This window comes from Aotus nancymaae, unplaced genomic scaffold (genome assembly GCF_030222135.1).
Source record: "Aotus nancymaae isolate 86718 unplaced genomic scaffold, 86718_ANA_hifiasm-v0.15.2.pri h1tg000029l, whole genome shotgun sequence".
Classification (NCBI taxonomy): Eukaryota; Metazoa; Chordata; class Mammalia; order Primates; family Aotidae; genus Aotus; species Aotus nancymaae.
The window spans coordinates 74,818,557-74,841,734 of record NW_026988442.1 but is presented as its reverse complement, the minus strand read 5'-3'; the positions used below and the strand labels follow the sequence as shown (position 1 = coordinate 74,841,734).

The 23,178-nt window shown below is 37.8% G+C and overlaps 1 protein-coding gene across 1 annotated transcript in view; it reads left to right on the top strand.

Moving 5' to 3' along the window:
• The window catches only part of THSD7B (thrombospondin type 1 domain containing 7B), a 1,057,843-nt gene that overhangs the window by 317,228 nt on the left and 717,437 nt on the right, over nucleotides 1-23,178 (top strand). The window contains exon 2 of the mRNA XM_064382803.1: nucleotides 21,896-22,069. Within this exon, the coding sequence (XP_064238873.1) occupies nucleotides 21,931-22,069 (139 nt within the window). The 5' untranslated portion in view covers nucleotides 21,896-21,930. The remainder of the gene's footprint in view (nucleotides 1-21,895; nucleotides 22,070-23,178) is intronic.

The following is a 23,178-nucleotide window of genomic DNA, read 5'->3' as shown; positions in this document are numbered from 1 at the left end:
TGTGTTCCCATCAGATGCAGCTGCAGCAGTAAATGGCTGAGAGTGGCAGGAACTTGTGCTTCTTTGTTCCCTAACCCCAAAAGTGTTAAAGCAGATATTCTTTTACCAAGTCCTAGGCATCTCATGTTTTCTCTCCTTTGTTTAATTTTGCACTTGGATCTATCCTATTCAATGTCTATAATGTGTTTCTATAGCTATGTAAAATTTGCTAATTTATATAATTCATTATATATAACACACACGTGTGCATCTGCGCACACACACATGCACGCACACACACACACACATGAATGAATTTAAGCTTACTTAAATCCAGGGCTATCAAGTGAAGACAGAATTATGTATATCTGAAGTAGTGATTTGAAGGTTCAGATATGGGTTGCTAAATTCATACATGACTACAACAAAATCTCACACAATAATTATATTTTTAAATAATTTGAGGAAAAAAGAGTGTTCAGGTCACTATTGAACATTGAGTTATCACCTTTCCTCTGTCTAAACTAAATTTTGGTTCTTGCACCAGCAGTTCAAACCCATTCCTTGCTGTTCTAGCATCTGTAGAGAATAGTTGTTTTCCTCCTCTGTCTGTCTGCTACCCATTGTACTGCTGGAAGGCAATTATATTAATGCACTGGCTGCCTTCTTTTTTATTCTGAAATATTTGTGGAGTCCGTAGCCATTCTTCCTAAGTCTGGTAATCAAACTCTTAATTTTGGATGGTAATAGCATTACAAACAGATGTCTTAAAAACATAATTGAACACAGCATTGGAGAACAATAATTAACGATGCAAGTGAACAGAGATTAGTTATTTAGATGTTAATTAAAAACAAATTTAAAGTGATAATTATTAAATAAATAGCATTCTAGTCTTGGGCAGCATATTTCCACTGTTTTTGGAATCTTTGCTTTTGGGGATTGAAAATGCCTACTTTGAAAAAAATCAACAAATAAGGCCCATTGTAAAAATAATTGGTAGTTCTATCCAATGTAGAAATTGCAGACATGCTGACGTGGTTTATTGTCAGCTTCTCTTAAGTTGTTATTGCCATTGTCTATTCATTCCACACAATATAAGGCTAATGGTCCTTCACATTTTTATCCATTCCCAGATCATCCTTGGGCATCCTGTGAAATCCTTAAGTAATACATCAAAAATATATTCTTTTACACAATACGCACTATTTAGATAGTGATACTTTACTTGACAGTGGCTTCTGCCAATACCATATTTTATTTATATGATCTAAAATAGTGATGCCACTGTGAACATGTAGCTTCATAAGTCCAAGCCATTTGTTACTATTTTTATATTCCTTTCAAATATGCGTTGGAATGCTACACTGGGAAATTGACCTGATATTTCCAGGTGATCAGGTAGTCTTTTCCCTCCCATTATCAGAATTGCTTTTATCACCCACTGTGAAAATGGAAAAAAAAACTTAGGCTGACGTCCCATAATATCTTCCCATGGTGTGCCCTTATTGAATTATTTCCAGGTGGATGCGACAGATGTTCATCAAGCCGCTCCCGGCTTCCACTGTTAATTGAACCATAATGGGAGTGACAGCAGGGGAAGGACAAATTACGGGAATAGAGAGACGGCTTGAACTCTGGGTTCTTATGACCTTCCTGGAAATGGTTGGGCTGACAATTCCTGTTTCTTTCCCATGTGTGGGAAGGAATATGAGATTTTTTGAGCTGCAAAGATCAATGAAATAAAATCCTCTACAACTAGTAGTGTCTTACCTTTGGCACCTGCTGCCAATCAACTTATTTCTTTACCAGTGAGATATTAATAGGTTACTAAACCAGGAGTCGTAAGTCTTCATTATGAACAATGATTTTAGACAAATCACTTAATCTTGATGAACCGTCATTTTAAAAAGGAACAAACGTTACCAATTTTCAAGTGTCTGAAATGAGGCCTTTACGTGTCTGTGAATACTTTTTGTAAGGTGGTGTTATGCATGTATCTGTTTTAAAAGTCAGCTAACTAGAATTTAAAATTCTCCACTCAAATAATTGAATCTGGTGCAGAGAAGATAGATTCAAAGCTGACCAAGTTTAACAGGCACTGTGCTGATGTGCTATTAGATCATAAATATAGTAAACAAGAGTTAAGGAACAGACTACTTTGAGAACAATGGAATTTACAAAGTTCCTAGAGATGAGTTCCAAGTATGAGTGGCAGTCATCAAATAAGATAAGATATGAAGGGAGTGACTAGAAAGTTGGTGTAGCTGGTAAGGTATGCTTCTTCTCTGTATGTGGCATCCAAGAGGGAACCTGGTCACAGTGTGTTTTTATGTTCATCAGAAACAGCATTACTATAAGTTCTTTGACTTTTTTTTTTTAAAGAAAAGTGGTGTGGCCCCCAAAGAGAAGCCTGGAACTAAAAGGTCAGGAGTGAAGGAAAGGAAGACCTGAGACACATTAGTTGAACTACAGTGGAGTGACCGCAGGACTGACCATCCATTCTCCCTTTGTGTATCAGTGGATGATGAGAGAGCAGTAAGAGAAACCCAATCTTTCCAAAAACTGGTGTTGGAGGAATTAAGCGTGGAGCCCAGTTTTACATTGGAGTGGATTGGAGAAAACAATTCATGATTTTTTTTTGAGGAGTTGAGTATAGTATCTTAGGAGGCCAGGGCAGTAGAATGAGAGAGAACTCAGAGGAGACAGCAACGTGAGTAGAGGGAGTGCATTGATGGTGGTGAAGCCCTTCATCTTCTTCTCTATCCATTCGCACACTAACTTGTCCTCATCCAATATCAGACTGTTTGTAGCTAATGTCTCCTGAATTTATATCACCAGCCTGAAGCTCTCCTCTGAACCATAGGCTTGCGTACACAGCTTCCTATCTGCTGTTTCTACTTGGATGAATAATAAGCATTTCAGTCTCAGTATCCAGAACTGAACTCCTGATAGTCTTCCTATTCTAAATCTGTTCCTCTTACTGCACAGCCTTCCCCTATCTGTTAGTAGCAATTTCATTCTTTCAATTCCTTATGTCTAAAATGTTGGAGTCATCCTTGATTCTTCTTTCTTACTCACATCTGATCCATCAGGAAATCTTGCTGTCACTACCTTCAAAATATTTCTAGAGCTTGAACAATGATTTCCACCACCACTAATAATTGCATCATATTTAGTCTACTGGTTTCTTAAGTCTGTTCTTAACACAGCAGCCAGAGAGATCCTGCTAAAATGTAAGTCACATGATGTCACTGTTCTGTTCAAAATACTCCCCAGATTACTCAGAGTAAAAGCCAAAGTCATTACAGTGGACTACAAGGGCCCTGGGACTACTCTGTTGCTTTCCTGGAATTGTTTTTTCTCCTCTTGTTCTCTTTACTGCAATCACACTGGCTTCAGTGCCTCAGGACCTCAGCACTTTCTGTTCTTTTTGCCTGGAACACTGTTTCCCAGATAGCTGCATAGCTCACTCCTAATCTGTTTCATTTTGTTTACTGCTGGATTCTTAGCACAAGGACAGTACTTGGTATGTAGCAGGCACTCACTGAATGTGTATTGGAAAAATTAATTTACCTTGAATGAGGATATGGGCCAAGGCTGGCAATTTGGTTAGCATGAGTGAGATTTGCTAAGTGAGATGAACCTATTTTGTTACATTTAGAAGGTAGGACCTGGCATAGAAATATTTTGTGTGAGGAGAAGTCTCATTTTAGGGTCTCACTATTTTGTGGTTTGCCTTCTATAATGGTTTCTCCCACTCATTTCTTAGCCCTTTTTAAAAAATCTGGTTTCCTTTGAAATGTCTTTAGATTCTTATGCCATTCATATTTATTGAGCACCTACTATGTGTGAGATTCCATGTTGAGTGCTTAAGATATTTTTTCTCAATTAAAACAACTCCACAATAAACATATAATCAGGTATTATATTCTCATTCTAAAGGTGAGGAGGGGGGCAAAAGAGTTTCAGAAGAATTCAAGGACTTGCCCCGAGTCACAGAGTATGCCAGGACTGGGTGAGGACTTGAGTTTTGTTCTTTTAGTTTTGAATTTGGTTTGCTCCACTCTGCAGTCTTTAATCCACCAGCAGAATAATCAAATGTCTACTCTGTAAGAGTTGCTATTACTGACTCTCCCTTTTCATCTTCTTCCTTTTGGGGAGGAGATCTAGAGAAATTGAAAGAACCTAAGTGTATTGGTCATTTATTGTTGTATAACAAATTATTCCAAAATGTAGTATCTTAATAAACATTTATTATCTCACACAGTAGCTGTATGTCAGGAACCTGAGAGCTGCTTAGCTGAGTGGTTCTGGCTCAGGGTCTTTCTTGATGTTGTAGCTTGGGCATCAGCTGGGACTGCAGTCATCTAATGGCTTGACTGAGCCTGGAGGATCTGCTTCCAAGGGGACTCACCCACAAGCCTGGAATGTTAATGCTGGTTGTTGTCAGGAGACCTCAGTTCCTTGCCCTGTGGGCTCTTAATAGAGTTGCTGGAGTATCCTCATGACTTGGAAGCTGGTGTTCCTTATGGTGAGTGATCAAGAAAGTGTGAGTCAGAAGATGCAATATATAATCATTTTCACAGTTTCCTATCCCATTGGGGGTGGGACAGTTTCACAGTATCATCATTTTTACAATTTCCTATCCCGTTGTGGGTGGGACTATACAAGGTGTGGATAATAGGAGGTGAGGATCAGTAGAGTCCATCTTGAAGCTGGCTACCACAGTCTGCCCTGAGGCATCCCATGACCCCATCTTTCCCACTTGCAAAATATACTAATTTTTCCTCCAAATCCCCAGAGTTGTCACTCATAATAGCGTCAGCTCTATGTCCAGAATCCTATCATCTAAATCAGTTCCAGGTATTATTACTTTTACTTCACAAAATATTGCTGTTTTAGGTCCCCTCCTACTTAGAAGGTTACTTTTTCTCTTCTTCGCTGAACATTGAACACATGATTAGCATTGATTAAGTGTGTTTCTGTGCCAGCACTAAGGTAGGAGTATGAAAAAAATAATAAGGCAAGATTTTAATCACTTGGGAGCTCACAGTCAAGTGGGTAAAAGAAATGCGTACATGATTATTGCACAACATAATTTAGGGTCATAAACTGGGGAGTGAATAACTATCCAGATGAGCTAGAGAAGGCCCTACAGATGAAGTGCCCTTTATGCTAGGCCTTGAGTATTGTGGAGAAGTTCATAAAGTAATCAGGTAGAAAAAAGCATTTTACCTAGAGGAGGTGGAATCAGCAATGTCTACTTCTTCCTCCTGAATATGAGCGGACTGCAGAACTTAGCCCTTAGCCTCTTCCTCTTTCTATATCACATCCTCTCACTTGGAGAGCTTGCCCTATTTTCTACTTTCGGGGACTTAACTGCTAACTTAATGGGCCTGATTTTCCAAATCCGTTTCTTATAGAGTGAAATCAGAAGTTTTCACATTTCAGATTCTTTACCATGGGCACTCAATCTATTTCTAACGCTTTCTCTCTGATCTCAGCACTTTAGTTCACGACATTCCGTTGTTTGATATTCTTTGTGTTTCCCCATGCTCAAAACTCACCTAAAATCACCTCATCTTTCAAAGTCTTCTCCTTGAAGTCATTCTAGTACCTAGAATACCTGTGGTCTGTTATGGGAAATTGGCACTTACACATATTACTTTGTTAATTAAATCTTTACTCACTGTATGTCCAGCCATTGGCGATTAGTTGGTAAGCATCCTGAAAGGTGGTTCTGTGTGCAGTCCTCCTTGTTTTCACCTGAACCCAGCACTCCACTTGGTCTCTGCGTTCTGCATTTGTCACTATTTGATGTTGGCAATTTTTGATGTGAAATATTATGCTGGAGGAGGAGCAGAACCATGAGATTCTGTTCACTGTGCTGCTGAGATGTAATATCATCAAGTAGATGTGTGTCAGCTTTTCACAGCACCCAAAGGGCCATCTAGATCCTTTTGCACTAGAGTCTATGGCCACACCACCTGGAATGTGCCCGATCTCATCAGATCCTTTTGCACTAGAAATTAATTTACCACTAAATGAAATCAGCTGAAAGTTGACTGTCATTGTGACGGAATTTGGCCTCAATTCTCTGAATAGAAAGCCAATTGGAGCTGAGAATGTTAGAGAAGGAGATGTTGCAATGGATTTTGTTTGGCTTAGAGTCTTAGGAAGAGGGTTCCATGACTGCCACAACTATTAGAGGTGGAAAAGCTGTGCAAAGAAAGTAGACATTTCAATCTTTGACTTTAAGCTTTCATTATTGAGCTTCAGCAAAAACAAATCAAACCAATATTTACCTCTTAAAAGGGGCAAATCATATATGTTTATTTTAATTTTCATGATAAAAGATGTAAAAGTTATCCAGCAACAAGCCTTAGTGATTTACAGGACCATGAAACCCAAGGGTCTGCTTCCTGCTTGGCTCCAGGCATTTCCATTAAAAGTCGATGGTGACTCTGTGTTTAGATGAGCTTTGTGGCACATGAAGGAGAGAGAAGCAGGTCCCCTCTTTGCTACTTAGAGAAGAATGGCTGCATAGGGAAACAACACTATTTTTAAAGTAGTCATTACAGTTTATTTTGCAGCAGATTATTTTCCTTCCTGGGAAAAACATTGTTTCACTGACAAATTGCCAAAATCCACACAGTGCAGTGAAGTGGCCTTGCTGAGTTGGCTTCTTCGAGCAGGCGGCAGATGCTTATTAAACAATCAATATGTGCTCCAAATTGTGCCACATTTGGTGTTGGGCACACCCAGTGTGTTCTCTGGATTTTCTTTAAAAAAAAAATCTGCAAAATTCAGGTAGTCTGAATTACACATCCTGAATAAATGTTCTTGTTGAAGCTTGGAAAAGTAAGAGGACAAAGAAGAATAAAATCTCTCATATTTCTGACATGCAAATACAGTGGACATTTTTAGCATATTTCTTCCAAAAATTTAATGTATATATTTTTGCTCATAATTTTCATCAGCTATAATATTGAGTTACTTTTAAAACATATCATTTCTTTTTTATTATTTTCTATATTTTTATACTCTTGATAGTTGAGTAATATGGCTACATAATACTCCATGAAGAAGACATAACAAAATTATTTCACTATAATAGACACTTAGTTTGCTGCCTTTGTAATCAGTATTGCCATGTGTCTAATTAAAATTAATAATAAGTTCTGATATGAATCCTTTTGTGCACAGTTTGGATTATTTCTGTGCTGGATTATTTCTGGAGCAGTTGTTGCCCTGTCCAAATCCCCTTTACCTGACCAGGTATGGTGAATGCTGATTGCTAATGGATCACAGCCCTCTTCATCTTAGAGAACTGCCCTTCGCCACTCGGAGACATGTCTGGAGAGAGGGGCCATTTTGGCGAAGGATGTGGGAAACCATGCTTCATGGAGAATGGCGGAGAGAGCTCAACATGTTTGCCTGAGAAGAGACAAGGCTTGGAACTTCATCGTGTGGTGAAAGACGAGACATACTTTAGCTATAATTACCAACAGAAGAGTTAAGATCTAAGGCTTTAGATTAAAAAAGGAGAGCAACTATTTCAATTTGAGATCCATGTCCTAATATTTGGAGCTATATAAAATTGAGCTGCTTGGTGGGGCATTGGATTAATTTTCTGTCATTGGAAATATTCAGTTACTGCACAGAGTATTAGAGAAACTTTGAGTAACAGAGATCTCTTCCAACATTCTTCTGAGTCCTTAATCCTTCAAGTGTTTGTCTCAGTACTATCAATATGCTCTTCTATGTCTCAGTATTAACTTCAATGTTCATTTCTTCTTGTGCATGTGAGTTAGAAGATGCAAGAAAAGCTTCTGTAGAGAAATAGAAAGGTTTAGACAAACAATAGCATGTGTTGAAACTTGTTGAGGGAAGATAGTATCATTAGTTAGGAAGATGTCATCCCTGGAAGCTGGCGTTACCTGTTAAAAGCTTTATTCTTCTCATCAGTTCATTGATCCTCTATAAGAATCTCTCTACTGTATGTTTTTACATAGTGGCAAAGATGTGTTGGAGTGCATCATCCCACCTAAGTTTATTCAGAACTTCCGCCCTGCAACCAGTGACAAGCATTTTTAAAGCAGGTGGAGGGTTAAGGAGCAGCTGTGGCCACAGAGCAGAGTGAGAAATGACCTGTAAGGTGACATATTGTGTTGCCTATTGTGTCATAAATATGCAATTCTATAAGAGTGTGATTTGTTCAGCTTAGATGGTGAGCGTTGCCTCTGGTTCTCCAAAAGTATTGTCAACACCTATGGAATGACTATAATTGCTGCTTTTTCAGTGATGTTCCCAACACAGGAAAAAGTGAGATTTCTTTTTTTAAGCACTTGTGAGACTGCCTATTTCATTCTTGTTATTTACCTAGTTCTTCTTAAGCTCACTTTGTGTTTGTCCTAATGCATTTAGATTGCCATTTTTGTTTTCGTGCTTTTAAGAAGTTTGGGATTTTTTTTTCTCTCTCAGCCTTTGTTACCACAGACATCTTTTCCTGTTCTTCAGATTTCTGAGTATTACTTCTCTTTCCCTAGATGACAGAGGTCATGTCTTTATTGCTGTTAATAAAATATCAGGTCTGTAGGGAGCTATATTTTGAACTTTAATAAAAAATGATTTTATTAAACTATGCTATTTTTAATGACACAGGTTCTTTAAAAGCTTCCTGAAATTCGCTTTTAACTCTGAAAAAGAAAGGGGGATTATTTGAAGAAATTCTAGGGCATGTGATATTCCAAGACTATTAGTTTAGGAAACATGACTCATTTATTTTCTTTAAGAAATTTACCTAATTATTCAGTAAGGCTTACTTATGAAAACATTTGTTAGGAATTTTATTTTTAATGTGTGGTCACATGCAGAAAAGAGTTCCTACCTAAAGCCTTAGAGATTTTCCAACACTCTACCTGTTGGTGCTCACTTCAGTTTTGGAATTGGCAGCAGTCTGGAAAGTGTTTGTTATAAAAGGTGTAATGTTGATGGGATGAATAGGAGAAAGCTAGGTTTCTAAGAAAGTCTGTGAGAAATGGAATTTTGCAACCTTTTAGAAGGAGCATAATTGGTATTCAATTTTCCATATGTGTTTGAGGTTACTGACTTTCCTAGCCCAGTTATCTTTTGTTCATTATAATTTTATTATATCATAATCTACTACTAAAATAGAATGTACCTTGTTTTACCTACTCACTTCATTCATTTCTTCATTTATTCAACATCTACTGTCACCCAGTGCGTGTAGACTACAAGCTAGGAATACAAGATGAAGAAAATTATGTCCCCTGACATCCAGGAACAAACTTTTGCTTGGACACTGCAGAGTCTATAGGAGTATTATTGAGGCTTTTGAAAATGCATGTCTTTAACATGCTAGTGTCTCAAGTAAATAATCTAATTCTTGCCTAGAAGAAAATCACAGACAGGTTATCACCTTGGCTGTCCCTAGTGGACCACCATTAATTCGGTGGACATTTTGATGGACACTTATGGACTCATTTGCCTTCTTTTGAAGCCCAGGGGTTTCCATGCAGTGCAGAGTTACCTAAGGTGCAGTTCACTAAGGACAAGCACGCAAACAAGAAATGCTTTTCCAGTCCCACATCTTTAAGGACCTTCCCTTTTTCTTACCCACACTTTTCTGCCTTCATAACTGAGAGTGAAAGGTTTAAACTTACTTTCCATAGTGAAATAGTTTCAAAGAATATATTATATAGTAAATAGAGTTAATGAACTGAGGGTAACAGCAATATCATTTCACAGAAGAGATCTATCCTATTGCTGTTTAATTAAAATCTTTCTGCTGATGGAAAGTTCTCTCTCTGGTGTTTTCTTTAATGCATTCATGATGCATCTGCCTGGGCTCCCTTGCTAGAGTTATCTTTCATTATAATCCACTTATCTAAGTTTGTAATTAAACTTCTAAATGTAAAATTTCCAGTGGTAAATTGCTAGGATACTCAGTGAACTTTTCTTCTTTCTCTGAGAGAAATTGCTCATTGAAATTTTTGACTTTGTGTCTTGGCCACTTTATTATTTAAAAAGTATTTGTGTGTTTACACACATACATGTGTGATATAGCAATAAAGATGGAGAGTGGGCTTTTTATTTAGTATCATTAATTTCTGTCTGATTCTGTGAAATTGGAGATAGATAATATTGATTAAATGGATGTATGACTGTTTTTAAGGTGGGAAATGGTAAATGAAATATACTTCAAGACAATTGGACACTGCAGAGTCCTATTGATCTATTTAAAACATCTAGAAACACACACACACACACAGAGACAGACACACATCCTTGAAGATGCAAGTTGAAATAATGTAATTTGTTTTCCATTGGCCAAACATGTTCTTTCAAATTTTCTTGGAATTTATGCAATTAAAAAAGAATTTAAAAAGGCCTTTTGCATTTCAACTTAATTTAGAATGTTTTCTTTCAAATAATACTCCATTCTTGTGCAAGGAGGGATGACACAGGATGAAAGTAAATTATGTGAAATCTCCTGAGTCTAATGGCAAATTACTAATGGTCAATGCCTAGACATAATAAATGAAAACTTATGAAGATCATGGAAGAGACTGCTAGAAAATTTTATAGGCTTATAAACTTATTATTTTCATGTCAACTGTGAATACATTTTTCTATAAATTTCTTTGCAACAGTAGATGCATAATTAATCAAGAGAATGCAAAGCTATATTTACAGTTTAACTGGATAATTCTTTTGACATTAAATATTTAGAATCTTACATCAAAGAAAATGTTAATGAGTAATTAAGTATTTTTCTTAATCTTAAAGTTCAACAGCATTTGAGAAGAGGATGTTTTCTTGTTCACACATTCTGGTTATCTTGAATTCTTATAAAGCTCCTTAGAGTAACTGTTAAATGTCAGCCCGCATAAAATCTCTCTTTCTCAACATCATTCATGTTTATGTGTGTATGTGTGTGTGTATTTTGGTGAAGAGAGGTTATCAAATTCTTTCTTGTACCTTCAGCAGAATGGACTATAGACCGACTCCCACAGGTATCTATTTTATTTCTTAAAATATCTACAGAAGGTAATTGTATCAAGTTTATTACTCTTTCTAGAAGGTAAAGTTTTCAAATGGAATGTATTTTCTTTTTGTAATTAACCTAAATTCCTCCAAACAACAGATTATGTAGATTTTATTTTTTCTTTAGTGACTAGCTTATGTTTTTTGACATTATTTCTATTAAATGATTGAAGTTCTATTTCTTTCCTAATTTGTAAAAAAAAGTTCTCCACTTGAGAACTTAAAGTATAGGCAATTTATAACTTCTGTTCTGATCTTTTAGGGGTGGTGGAGCAGAGTATTCATAATGCATTTATAAAGTAGGAGGAATTTTTAAGCTATTTACCATAGAGTCGCAAACTGCTAAATTAACTACTAAGCACAAAACAGGTAATTCAGAGACTTAAACCAACAGACATTCCTAAAGTTGTAAAATTTACCTTTTCTCTGTGTAAAACTTAATTTAAATGCCATTTAAGAGATAACCTACTGCTGTTCTCAATTTAAATAATTTCCATTTGTCTGTAAACTAAACAAATTATAGTAGCCTCTAAAGTAAAAATGTCAAATACACATTTTAACTAAAGATTTTTCCACTTTAAATGCAAGGATTTGGAACCTGATAACATCTTTTATTGAAGCACAGCAGTATTAATTAGTGATAACAGTTGTTGTTGAATAATAATGTAAAGACAGTCCTACTATAAGAAGTTAAAAACTCATACCTTGTAGAAATGATTCTGTTTAAGTAAAGTTTGTTTTCCTTGATTTCATAATCTCATTTCTTTCCCACAAGAGTCATAATACTTTGTATTTGGGAGCCATTTTGTGCTTTAAAAATGTAAACAATAATTTGTTCTTCTAAGATACTCGGAAATATGATTCTTTTAACAATGAGTGTCAGCATTTGTGACTGTATCTTAGGTGGCAGCAGACGGTTCTGTGTATTGGGTAAGATCTCATTACCTGTGTGTTTGTATGTATGCATACCTTCCAAATGATGGTATTTTAGAAATAATTTCTTTAAAATATTTTAAAATAGCCTAATTTTTCAGTAGTTGGATTTTTCTATCCATATTTCTCTCATTGTATGCTAAAGCTTCTTCACTGAAGTTATGGTTTGAGAACACTTACCTTGAAAAAATTATTTTAAAGTTAACTCAATAGTCCATGGATCCATTTAGCAAATCTTTGTTGAGCATCTGTTTCCCAGGCAATATACTAGGAACTGGACATATGACAGTGAACAAGGTAGTGCTTAGATACTACTAAAGAACATGAACGTAAACCAATATGCCAATCTTAAGTACACTAAATTATCAGTTATTGAGCTGTCATAAGTGTTACAAACAAACAACAAACAAGCAAACAAACATCTGGGGCGGAGTCATCTCAGCTGTGCTGAAGAGACGGTGGTCTGTGAGGGCCTTTGGTGCACAAGGAAGTGAGGAAGCAAGTCGTGTGAATAGGAAGGAACAGCAGTGCAAGGACCGTAAGAAGGTACATGCTTGAAGAACAAGAAAGAGGCCAGCGTGTCTGGGGCACAGGAGTGAATGGAGGCTGGTAAGGAAGGAGAAGAGGCAAAGTTCAACCAGCAGAGTCTTTAGAGTTTATCCTGTGATTGGAAGCCACTAGCGGGTTTTGCAGAGGAAAGTATATTTTTTCTTTCCTAAAGATTACTCTGGATTTTCTGTGAGGAATGCATAGAAGGAAACCAAGAATGGAAGCAGAAAAGCCAGGTCGGAGGCTGTTACAGTAGCTCTGGTGTGAAGTGGTGTCTTGCACCAAGAGGGTAGTGGCTTGATACTGGATAGATTGTCAAGGTGCTGTCAACCAGATTTGCTGATGAATTGATTTTTTAGATGTGAGAAAGAAGGATTTCAGGGTGACTCCTGGGCTTCTGATCTGGTGAAGTGTGATGCTGTCAGGGAGACCTGGGCTTTGGGCTCTGCAGGGGAATCGAGCTCCGTTTTGTATGTTACATGTGTGTATCTATCCAAGTGCAGACGTTCAGTGGAAAGATGTGTGAGTTCTGGGAGAAGTCAGGATTAAAGATAGGGGAATGGATACAGAGAAACAGAAATAATGAAGTATGGAGTTTAAAACCGTGGGACTAAGTCAGATTACCTGGAGAGTGAGCAAAGGTAGAAAACAGGAGTCTGAGGACAGTGTCAGAGCCACACCAATCTAGAGGTTAAAATGAGAAAGACGTACAGAAATGGAGGCTGAAAAGAAATAGCCAGGGAGAAATGAAACAAATTGAGGAGATTTTGATGTCTCTGTCCCAAAGGAAGAAAGTGAAGAAGAAACAGGGAGTAGGGGAAAATTTGAGCAACAACCAGAAATGCTAGGGGGTGATAAGGAGATGATCCCATGAGGTAATCACAAGATGATTTTCCATGAAATGATGACAAGGTGGTTCTGAAATTACAAGAATGTATCCATGATACCTTCAGAATCAGGTAGGGCTTGGCAACTGCATAGAAGGAAGCTGCAAAAATAAATTCTTACTTTGCTCTCTGTCTGTATGAACAGATTCATTCTCATTGGGGAATCTGAGGCAGCTTACCAGAGTAATTACTGTTTTTCTTGGTATAACCTGCGTTAGAGCCCCCAGTGAGAACAAATCCACTTACAGAACTTCCTTCTCTGCAATTGCCATCATAAATGAAGTGCCCCTTCCTTCACTGGAATGACACGTGAAAACTGACAACAGATGCAGTTACTCTACTTCTCATGTATTAGTCCTGTTTCTAAGAAGGTGAGGTTGGTTTATTCCCCATATTGGCTTCTTCTATGTTCAGGTTCAGCAGGATGTTAGAGGCACACTCATACAACATACATCAACATACACAGATGTTTATAAATAGACTTACTGTATCTAGTGACATGGATACTGTGGGACTTACAGCTCATGTGGCAGAAGGCACACAAAAACATGGTTTATATAAAGTCCAGAGGCTGACAATTCAGAGGGTGGCTTCAGCTCTGTGATGGTGTCTGAGCCTCAGGTTTCCTCTGTATCCCCACTCCGTCTTCCTTAGCAGGTGGCATTTATCCCCATGGCTTCAAGCAGGCTCTGGCACTTCCAGGTGTTGCGTCTCTCTTCTATGGGAATGAGATCAATGGCAAAAGACCATACTTGTTTGGGGTTGTGGGTGGGGGACGTTATATTTTTACTGGATAAGGGAAATCTCCATACCCTTGATACTTCTGCCTCCTAATCATTGGCCAGAACTGAGTCATGTGGCTGCCCTAGCTACATGGAAATCTGAGAATGTAACCTCTCCTCCCCTCTCCTCCCCTCTCTCCTCTCTTCTCTCTCCTCTCTCCTCTCTTCTCTTCTTCTTTCTCTATTTCTCTCTTTCCCTCCTTCTCTCTTTCCCTCCCTCCCTCCTTCCCTCCCTCCCTCCTTTCTTCTTTCTTTCTTTCTTTCTTTTTCTTTCCTTCCTTCTTTCTTTTCTCTTTCTTTCTTTCTTTCTTTCTTTTTTTTCTTTCTTTCTTTCTTTCTTTCTTTCTTTCCTTCCTTCTTTCCTTCCTTCCTTCCTTCTTTTTCTTTCTCTTTCCTTCCCTTCCCTTTCTTTCTCTCCTCTTCCCTTCCCTTCTCTCCTCTTCCCTCCCCTCCCCCACCCTCTCCCTTCCCCCTCCTCTCCCCTCCCCCCCCTTTCCTTCCCTCCCCTCCCCTCCCTTCCCTTCCTCTCTTTCTCTCTTTCCTCTCTCTCCCCTCCCTTCCTTCCTTCCTTGACAAGTGGACACCTTAAAGAAATAGTAGTTCTAGAAGAAAGGGAGAATATAGCAATGTCTGTCACCAAGTTATGTTTTTGAAGGTTTCAGAAAACCTTTTTCAACACTCCCTTTTTATCTGTTATGTCCTGTGGCAAAAGTTTGTTAACAGATAGGAAAAATATTTGTGAGGACTTTTTACAAAATTTTGGGTGGCTTCAATACATGACTCCAAGCTATTGCAATTACTAATATAGCAAACCAAAAATCATGTGATTATATACTTTTATGTTATGCACTCCTATGCCACATTCTTACCTTTCACACCATTTAGGATTTTCAGCTACCTGCAGAGTGTCATGCTGAGGTCTGCAGAGTGAGGTGCGGAGAGGAAGAGGCTGGTGGTTCAAAGGCCGGAATAAGTTACTAAACATCATGTCATTGCAAGGCCAGAGGTTATTCTCTCATAAAATAGAGATGATAATACCTGTTTTTTCCTTTGCAGGGTCATTGTGAATCTTTAATGGAGTTCTTGATATAGAGTACTTTTAGCCCTTCAGAAATATGGCACAAAGTCACAAGATTGGAAAGTGGAAAAAAAATAATCTTTTACTATTTTGCTGCAGGACAGGATTGCATTCAATCTGTTCCTTAAATATTGCTGGAGTGGAGTTTTTCTGACTTTTAAGAAAACAATGGCAATAGTAATAATAGCAACCCTTTAGTGGGCTCTCAGTGTACACTGTCAGGGACTCATCTATACACTTTCCATCCATGCTTCTATAACATCCTTCGCTCCTAAGGGTTATTGATGACTGTCCTCCTTATTTTGTGGATGAGGAACCTCAGGCTCCAAGGTCGTGACCCACCAGGGTTCACAGGCATGATGAAAACAGAATGGGTTGTGGTAAACAGAATGGGTTGTAGCTTTAGGACTCTTCCATGACTCAGCTTTGACACTTGTTTGCTGAGATGGCCTTGGAATATTGATTTAACATCCTTTAGGGATCACTCTCTTTTGCATCTAAAGATAGGAATAATTGCTCATTGTGACGATTAAGTGAAATTATCTGATATAATTGCCTTGTACAAGATACTGAGAGAAACGACATAGGGCTATAAAGTATCTACATTATCAGGGACATGAAAAAATGCTTGTGTTGATATTGAGTTACAACTCTAGTCTCTCTTCCTTCAGTGGGAGATCATTGAGGTCACTTGCAAAGAACTGACTGCCTTTGTGACTTCAGCTTGTTGCTTGATGCACCATGGCTCAGTTTTCTCATCTCTAAATGGGGCATGATATGAATAATTACTTTGTAGGACTGTGGTGAGCATCAAATGAAGTGTTTAGGTCAGTGTCTTGTATATAGCAGTGTATGGTAAAGACATTATGGAAGGTAAAGTGGAATGCAGAATATTACAGTTAGACATTAGCCCGTTGACCGGCCATCTTTATTGAGCCGTCTTCTCTCCCCAGTAACCATGAGATGGCGCTTTGAAGATGTGTATAATCACAGTTTCTTTTTCTCCCACGCATTGCTGTTTCTTCAGGCTGAAAGCAAATTGGAACTATTTTTACTTTATTTTATTTTTTAAATGTTGTGCCTTTTACATATTCAAGGGCTTCAACGATAAGAATACATTTAAGGGAAAATGAAATGCGTGTGAATGTGAGGCACATTTTTTATAGTTTCAATGGCCTTTCAATGATTAGAAAACTGAGGCTAAAAGGAGAAACTGTTTTGTATTTCTCTTAATATTCATCAGTTTAGAGCTAACCTAACAAATACATTTTGGATGCTAAGATATATAGTAAATAAAAAGATTTGGAAACTCAACAACCTTCATGATATAAATTATCCATACCATCATGGGCAGCACATATCTCCCGCCTAACGCATTTTTATAACATTGTTTTTTCATTTGTGTTGTACAAACAGAAGAGTGGAATCTCTAATTGCTTCTTGTTCTCTCATTTTGTTTATGGTGAACTCTTGTATGGCTTCTCAAGTTACAGATACAAAAATGACTCCCAATATTTTCTGAAGAATAATTTAATGGAAATTCCAGGCATTTCAGGAGGAGAGGCAATGTGGTTCAGTGGAGTAGGACACACCTCTGTTCAAATTCCATTCTGGGCTGGGTGTGGTGGCTCACGTCTGTAATCCTAGCACATTGGGAGGCCAAAGCAGGTGGATCACCTAACCAGGAGTTCGAGACCAGCCTGCCAAAATGGTGAAACCCTGTCTCTACTAAAAATACTAAAATTAGCCATGCATGGTAGCAGGGACCTGTAGTCCCTACTACTCGGGAGGCTGAGGCAGAAGAATTGCTTGAACCTGGGAGGAGGAGGTTGCAGTGAGCTGAGATTGTGCCACTGCACTCTAGCTTGGGTGACAGAGTAAGGCTGTCTCCAAAAAAAAAAAAAAAATTATATTCTGCACTTTCCTTCAGCTCAGCAGAATCTCATTTTACTTACATGTGTGAAGCATGAAGCACATATTTATATTTTTAGGGGTAAGAGTCCAAAATTGAGATTCTTTTAATCATTCTGTAAGATCTGTATTCCAGATTGTTTTCGTCAAGATCTGTTTTTGGTCTCCTGTTGGCACTATGCCTTGTTAGTGATAGCCAGGAGATTATGGGGACCATGGGAGCCCAGTAGGTTCTCCAAGCCACTCTGTTCAGTCTTCTGCTGTTGGGTCCTGGCTTGGGTAATCACAAAATAACCTTAAAGGAATTAGGTCACTTTGCAGAGTCAATACAGGGCTCTAGACTGGTGAGGAAGCCTGAGAGGAAACCAAGGCTCATAGCAAGCTGTGCTAAGATAATATTACTGTGGCTTTCTTTGCAATTAAAAGTCAAAGATTGATGAAAAATTCAACTTTTTTTTTTTTTTTTTTTTGGAGACAGAGTCTCTCACTGTCACTCAGGCTGGAGTACAGTGGCATGATCTTGGCTCACTGCAACCTCCACCTCCTGGGTTCAAGTGATTCTCTTGCCTCAGCTTCCCTAGTAGCTGGGATTACAGGTGCACACCACCACGCCCAGCTAATTTTTGTATTTTTAGTAGAGACGGGGTTTCACCATATTGGCCAGGCTGGTCTTGAACTCCTGACCTTGTGATCTGCCTGCCTTGGCCTCCCAAAGGAGGCGTGAGCCACCATGCCCAGCCAAAATTCACCATATTTCTGTATAACTCTTTGGTCAATCATTCTGGCTCATGTGCTGTCTCATTGAAACTCATAATCCTTTCAATCTCTTTTTAGTTTCCCACCTATAGCCATTTGGATTTGAGCAGATATGCTTTTGACCCTCCTTTTCTTTAGCTTACATTGTAGTGATCTGAATGTGTCTTTTACGTATGCTGAATGGCCATTAATGAGAATGGACAAAGTCATCTTGTATACCCTGGTGATTTTATGTCATGCAAAAACATAGCCTCTGTATAGAACGGGTCCTGCTAGCTATTACTTTATTAACTTTGGAAATAATAGCTTGGGAACATCTGCCACCAAACACAGTCATCATCTTTATCAAAAGCTCCCTGACATGACACTGACTTAGATCTATCATTATATATAGAAGGCCACTTATTTGCTTTCCCAGGGGTATATTTTTAAACTGGTTTGCTTTATAGGATTCACCAGGAAGTTATATTCTTTTATGAGGGCAATATTTAGGATTTTTTCAACTGCCTCAATGGCATATGTAATTGGCAATGATGTCTTCTGAAAAATGTTCAGACTAAAGCCTTTGTATCAAATCTGTATTATGCAGTATTAACCACCCATTTGTGTGGTGTGGTGTGTGTGTGTCTGGAGAATATAATAGTCTGGCTGCAGTCTACCATTCCGTAGAAGTGGGAGTGAAAGTCAATTGAGACGAAAGACTTAGGCAGACTTTAAAATATCATGATATAATTTCCAGTCCATTCTTTCTTGTGTTGCTGCTTAAAGCATGTGAACTTACCATTATAGGTGTGAAATATCTGTAATCTAGAGAGAGAGAGAGTGTGTGTGTGTGTGTGTGTGTAAATATATCATCTAATGGGCCACAGTTCATATCATAGACAGATGCCAGCTTACCTGGGAGCATCAGGGCAGGAGCTGAGATTCCAGGGCTTCTAGCTGGAATGGGGAGCTCCTTCTTTCATGAACTCTCACCTGAAACTTATACACTAATCAGAGCAGGCACTGATGGGTAAACACATGTGTCTGTGGCTGCAGTCTGTCCCCTAACATGCTCTGGGGTCTCTGAGGTTCCTCTGCAGCTCTGCAGTAGCTGTGGTTCTGACTGTGGCACTGTATCCTCTCCTGGAGAGGGGGTGAGGGGAGGGAGGGTGCAGAGTATGCTCCCTGATAGGGATGTGTGCGTCTGTGGATCTTCACATGTTCAAGTGGGCTCCAGGGGCCCATATGTGCAAACAGCCTGGGCTGCTGTTCATTGGGGTCCTGGAAAAGGACTCTGGGTCAGAACAATTCAGGTTTTGTAATAGTACACTAACTTAAAAATATTTTTACTCGAAGAGAGGGACTACCTTGTTCAGCTTCACACAAATATACCATATAAGCTAGTAATGGCCTTAGAATAAACTATAATTTAGTAGCCACGTTGCCTAATTTTTAGCAAAAGCTCAGTTGTAACAAATCAGATTATTAGACGTTTGCTCTAAGGAAATGTGGCCAATTCAGTTCTCTAGGCCAGAGGTTTTAGCATTGTGTCTAGTAATGCCACAGACACTCCATGAAATCATCTAACAGGCCACTCTTGGAGAAAAAAACCACTCAGGCAACTGAGCTTTACCATCTTTCAGCTGGAGCACTTCACTTTTGCTCTTCTCAACATTGGTATGCAATGCAGAAATTTGAAGAAAAGTTTTGGTTGCTTCTTACTCTTCCTCTCTGGATCAAGGCAGGCTGTCAGAGAGCTGTATGATAGAACTTCATTGCTTGATTCCTTGTAGAATCATTGTTACTGATTTGCACTTTGCCACTGTACCCTTGGAATGTTCCAGGAGTGCCACCAGACTCCACCACAGACAACTTGCTGTTTTATTTGATGAAGTAATGCGTTCAGCACATGGCCCAGCACACCACCTGTATTTATGAGGACACCTGGTGTAAATCCCAACAGTGCTTGGGAGCAGGGCAATGTCTTTTCTTGGGTGGAAACAAAGAAAGCAAAAACTGTGGGCAGGTGGTGTAATTTAATCCCATGCACATAAAGACCATAGACTGTAATAGCTATTTCTTTTCTTTGGCTACTGGCAAACTCATAGTCAGATTTTCTGCCCACCTGTAGTAATTGTGTGGGTATACATTTAGGGGCAACAACTTCTACCCTTGAGATTTTTTTTACTGTTCAATTCTTTTACCCTCCTGTACCTTTCTCTTTTTGTTTTTTATAATACATGTATTGTGGTAAATTATCTTAGATTTCCTTCACTCCAGTACAATTTTCTTATTATCTTTTGGAAAACTGTACCTGGATATCTGGTAGCCTCATCAGACTTAATCTATTCTATTCTAAAGTAAAGCACGTTTTGAAATGTGCCCCCTTCCTGTTTCCTATTCTTGGTAAAGGGATCTCATTGGTTCAGGCATCTAAGTTTGCAGTCTTTCTATCCGTTTTTCATCTTCTTCCTCTTATATAGCACATCCAGTTGTTAACTAAATCCTTTAAATATAGAAGCAATTTGCATGACTTCTCAATTCTCTCCTGATACTTGATCTTTTCATTCACCAATACTTTCTTGGACTATTTCACTGATTTTCTAACTGGCCTCAATTTGTCTACCATTGTCTACTAGTAATCCATTATGCACATGGATCCTAGTGATTTAAAAGTCATTTGCTCTTCCAGCATTCTTACTATTACTATTTACAGTATGAAGCCCAAATCCCTCCTATGCCATTCACAGCTCTTTACAATTTGGCTCCCAACCTATGTTTTAAATCTTATCTTAGTCCATTCCTCCCTCCCCTTTGTGTCCTTGACAGCAACCACCAGCCTAATCACCAGTCCCCAAACACAAAACACATTTCAACGCCTTGTTGTTTTCTCTGCCTGAGATGACCTTCCTGACTCCTTCAAGTCCTTATGTTTCCCTAGGCTCTTCTCAATATTATCTTGTGTGAAGTTCTCCTATCTTTTTCGTTCAGCACAGAGAAACTAATTGCCTTGTCTTCAATCTTTCCATCCCGCTTTCTTAATACTACTGTTAGAGCATGCCTTGCCCTGCTTTGGATTTTGTTGTGTATGTGTATCTCTTTCTCCAAATCATGAACTCCTCAAGGAATTTGCCTGAGTAGAAGGGAGGGAATATACAAGGTATCTGCCAACCCTGCTTTTAAGAATAAAATAAACTGACTGAGGGATGGTGGAGTCCATAGAATTGATGATGCCTTCAATGGGTGAAGATTGAAAGCTTGGCTAATTAACTGCTGATTTTCGAATGTTAATATTATAAAGACTATCTTCATGGCAATAGAAAATTTGCAATACCATCATGATAAATGTTCTATCAGTCAAAGTGAGTTTTTATCATTTCTGTATAGAAGAAACTTCCCTGATTTTTCTGTGCAGAAGAAACTTACCTGATTTTATTTCAGAGAAATAAAAAGTGTACATTTAACATTTAACATCACTTACATTTACTCCTTTCTTTTAATAATAAAGAAAGCTTAAAGCTTATTTTAAAGCTTATTCTCTTAGCAAAAGCATAAATATGAATTAACCACCTCCGGTTTTTGTTTCTTTTCTTTTTAGAGTTACTATGGGAATCAAGTAACTACTTTGGATCATGTAGAGAATCCATGATATTATTATTACTTTACATTGAACTTTTAAACCAAAAGCATAAAATAAAAATTGTGGAAATAAGTAGTTTTATCATCCAGTGGTAGATTTCATTCATGAATACATTTCACTACAAAAAATAACACAAAACATGGTAAGAACAGAATGTGAATTTGCTTTTGTGGCTTTTCCCACAGGGTTGATATTGTATGTACTATCTTCATGGTAATGGAAAATTTGCAATACCAGCATAATAAAGGTTCTAGCAGTCAAAGTGAGTTTTTTTAATCATTTCTGTACAGAAGAAACTTACCTGATTTTTCTTTTTCTCTTTTAGGAATAGGCAAGTCAAGAGGCTGAAAAATCTGAAGCATGTTTCCAAAGAGCAGCCTGACAGGCACTTGCTGGGTATGGAGGAGCATGAGGAAGCTTTTTCTATTGCTTTCTCTCTTGCTGTCTCGTGCAGCTCATTTGGAAGGCAAAAAGGATAATCAGTTCATCTGGAAACCAGGTAGGAATGTCCTGGCTGTTCCTTTGTCCCATTTTCATTAACAAGAATAACATTCTTTCCATCTTTCTTCTTATTTATAAAGTAGTGGGAAATAGGAGGAAAAATAGACTCTCTTTTAAAATTCTGCAGCTTATATTTGATTTTTACCCTTGCATAATTGTCTTCTCCATCCGTGATGCTTGTTATCCTTCTGAATTTTCATGTTGTTGTCAATTAAAGTTATGATTTCCATAGTTACATCTACTTCTCCTTTGTCAAATATTTTACCAGTGTGCAGCACATTTGTAGCAAAAATGACATCTGAATTTAGCTGATATTCTCAACTAAGAACACTTTGGCCCAGTTCTGCATGTCTCTTTCAGGGTTTAAACTAGTTAGCTATTTATTATTAAATACTTTCCAGAATAGACCTTCTATGTCTAGGTTTGAGAGCATGAAAAATTATCCTAACAGCTTTGCTCATTAGTTGTGGCTGTAAAGTCATGTTAATGTATTTTGAGATTCTTAGTTACCTCATGCTTGATACTTTATGTATATGAATAATTCGAGTTGAGGTTTGGAGGCTGGTATATAACTTATGTTCATCTCTAAATATTTCTTTAATTTGGCTGTGAAAAAGATCTGTTAAATTTAATTTCAAGGCCTAAAATTTATTAACTTAAATTATGAACCCTAAACATCTTAGTGCTTTGTATTACTGATGCATTTCCTTGCACTGGATTTTAATTTTCTTAAAGTTTCACAATCAGATCATTTAAAATATTTATTGCATTCTCAAAAATCCATTCTTTCAAATATAGATAACTTGTATACTTAATATCTTGGAATTGGAAAATGTGATGTTATAGAAGATCTATGGTCCTCAAAGAGTTTTCATTTTGGTCTCATCATCTGTAAATTAAATAGACTTCAAATGTATTGTGTCACCATGAAAATCTGTATAAAAGTGATATTTGTAATATTTAAATAATTTTACAAAAATGAAAGTTAATTATGCTTTAAAGTATATTAAGTAAAAAAAAAAAAAAATACCACCACCATTAGAAATACAGTCTGGAAGAAATTTAATTGCATTCAAGCCCTTATAAATTAATTTAATTGTGGGCTCC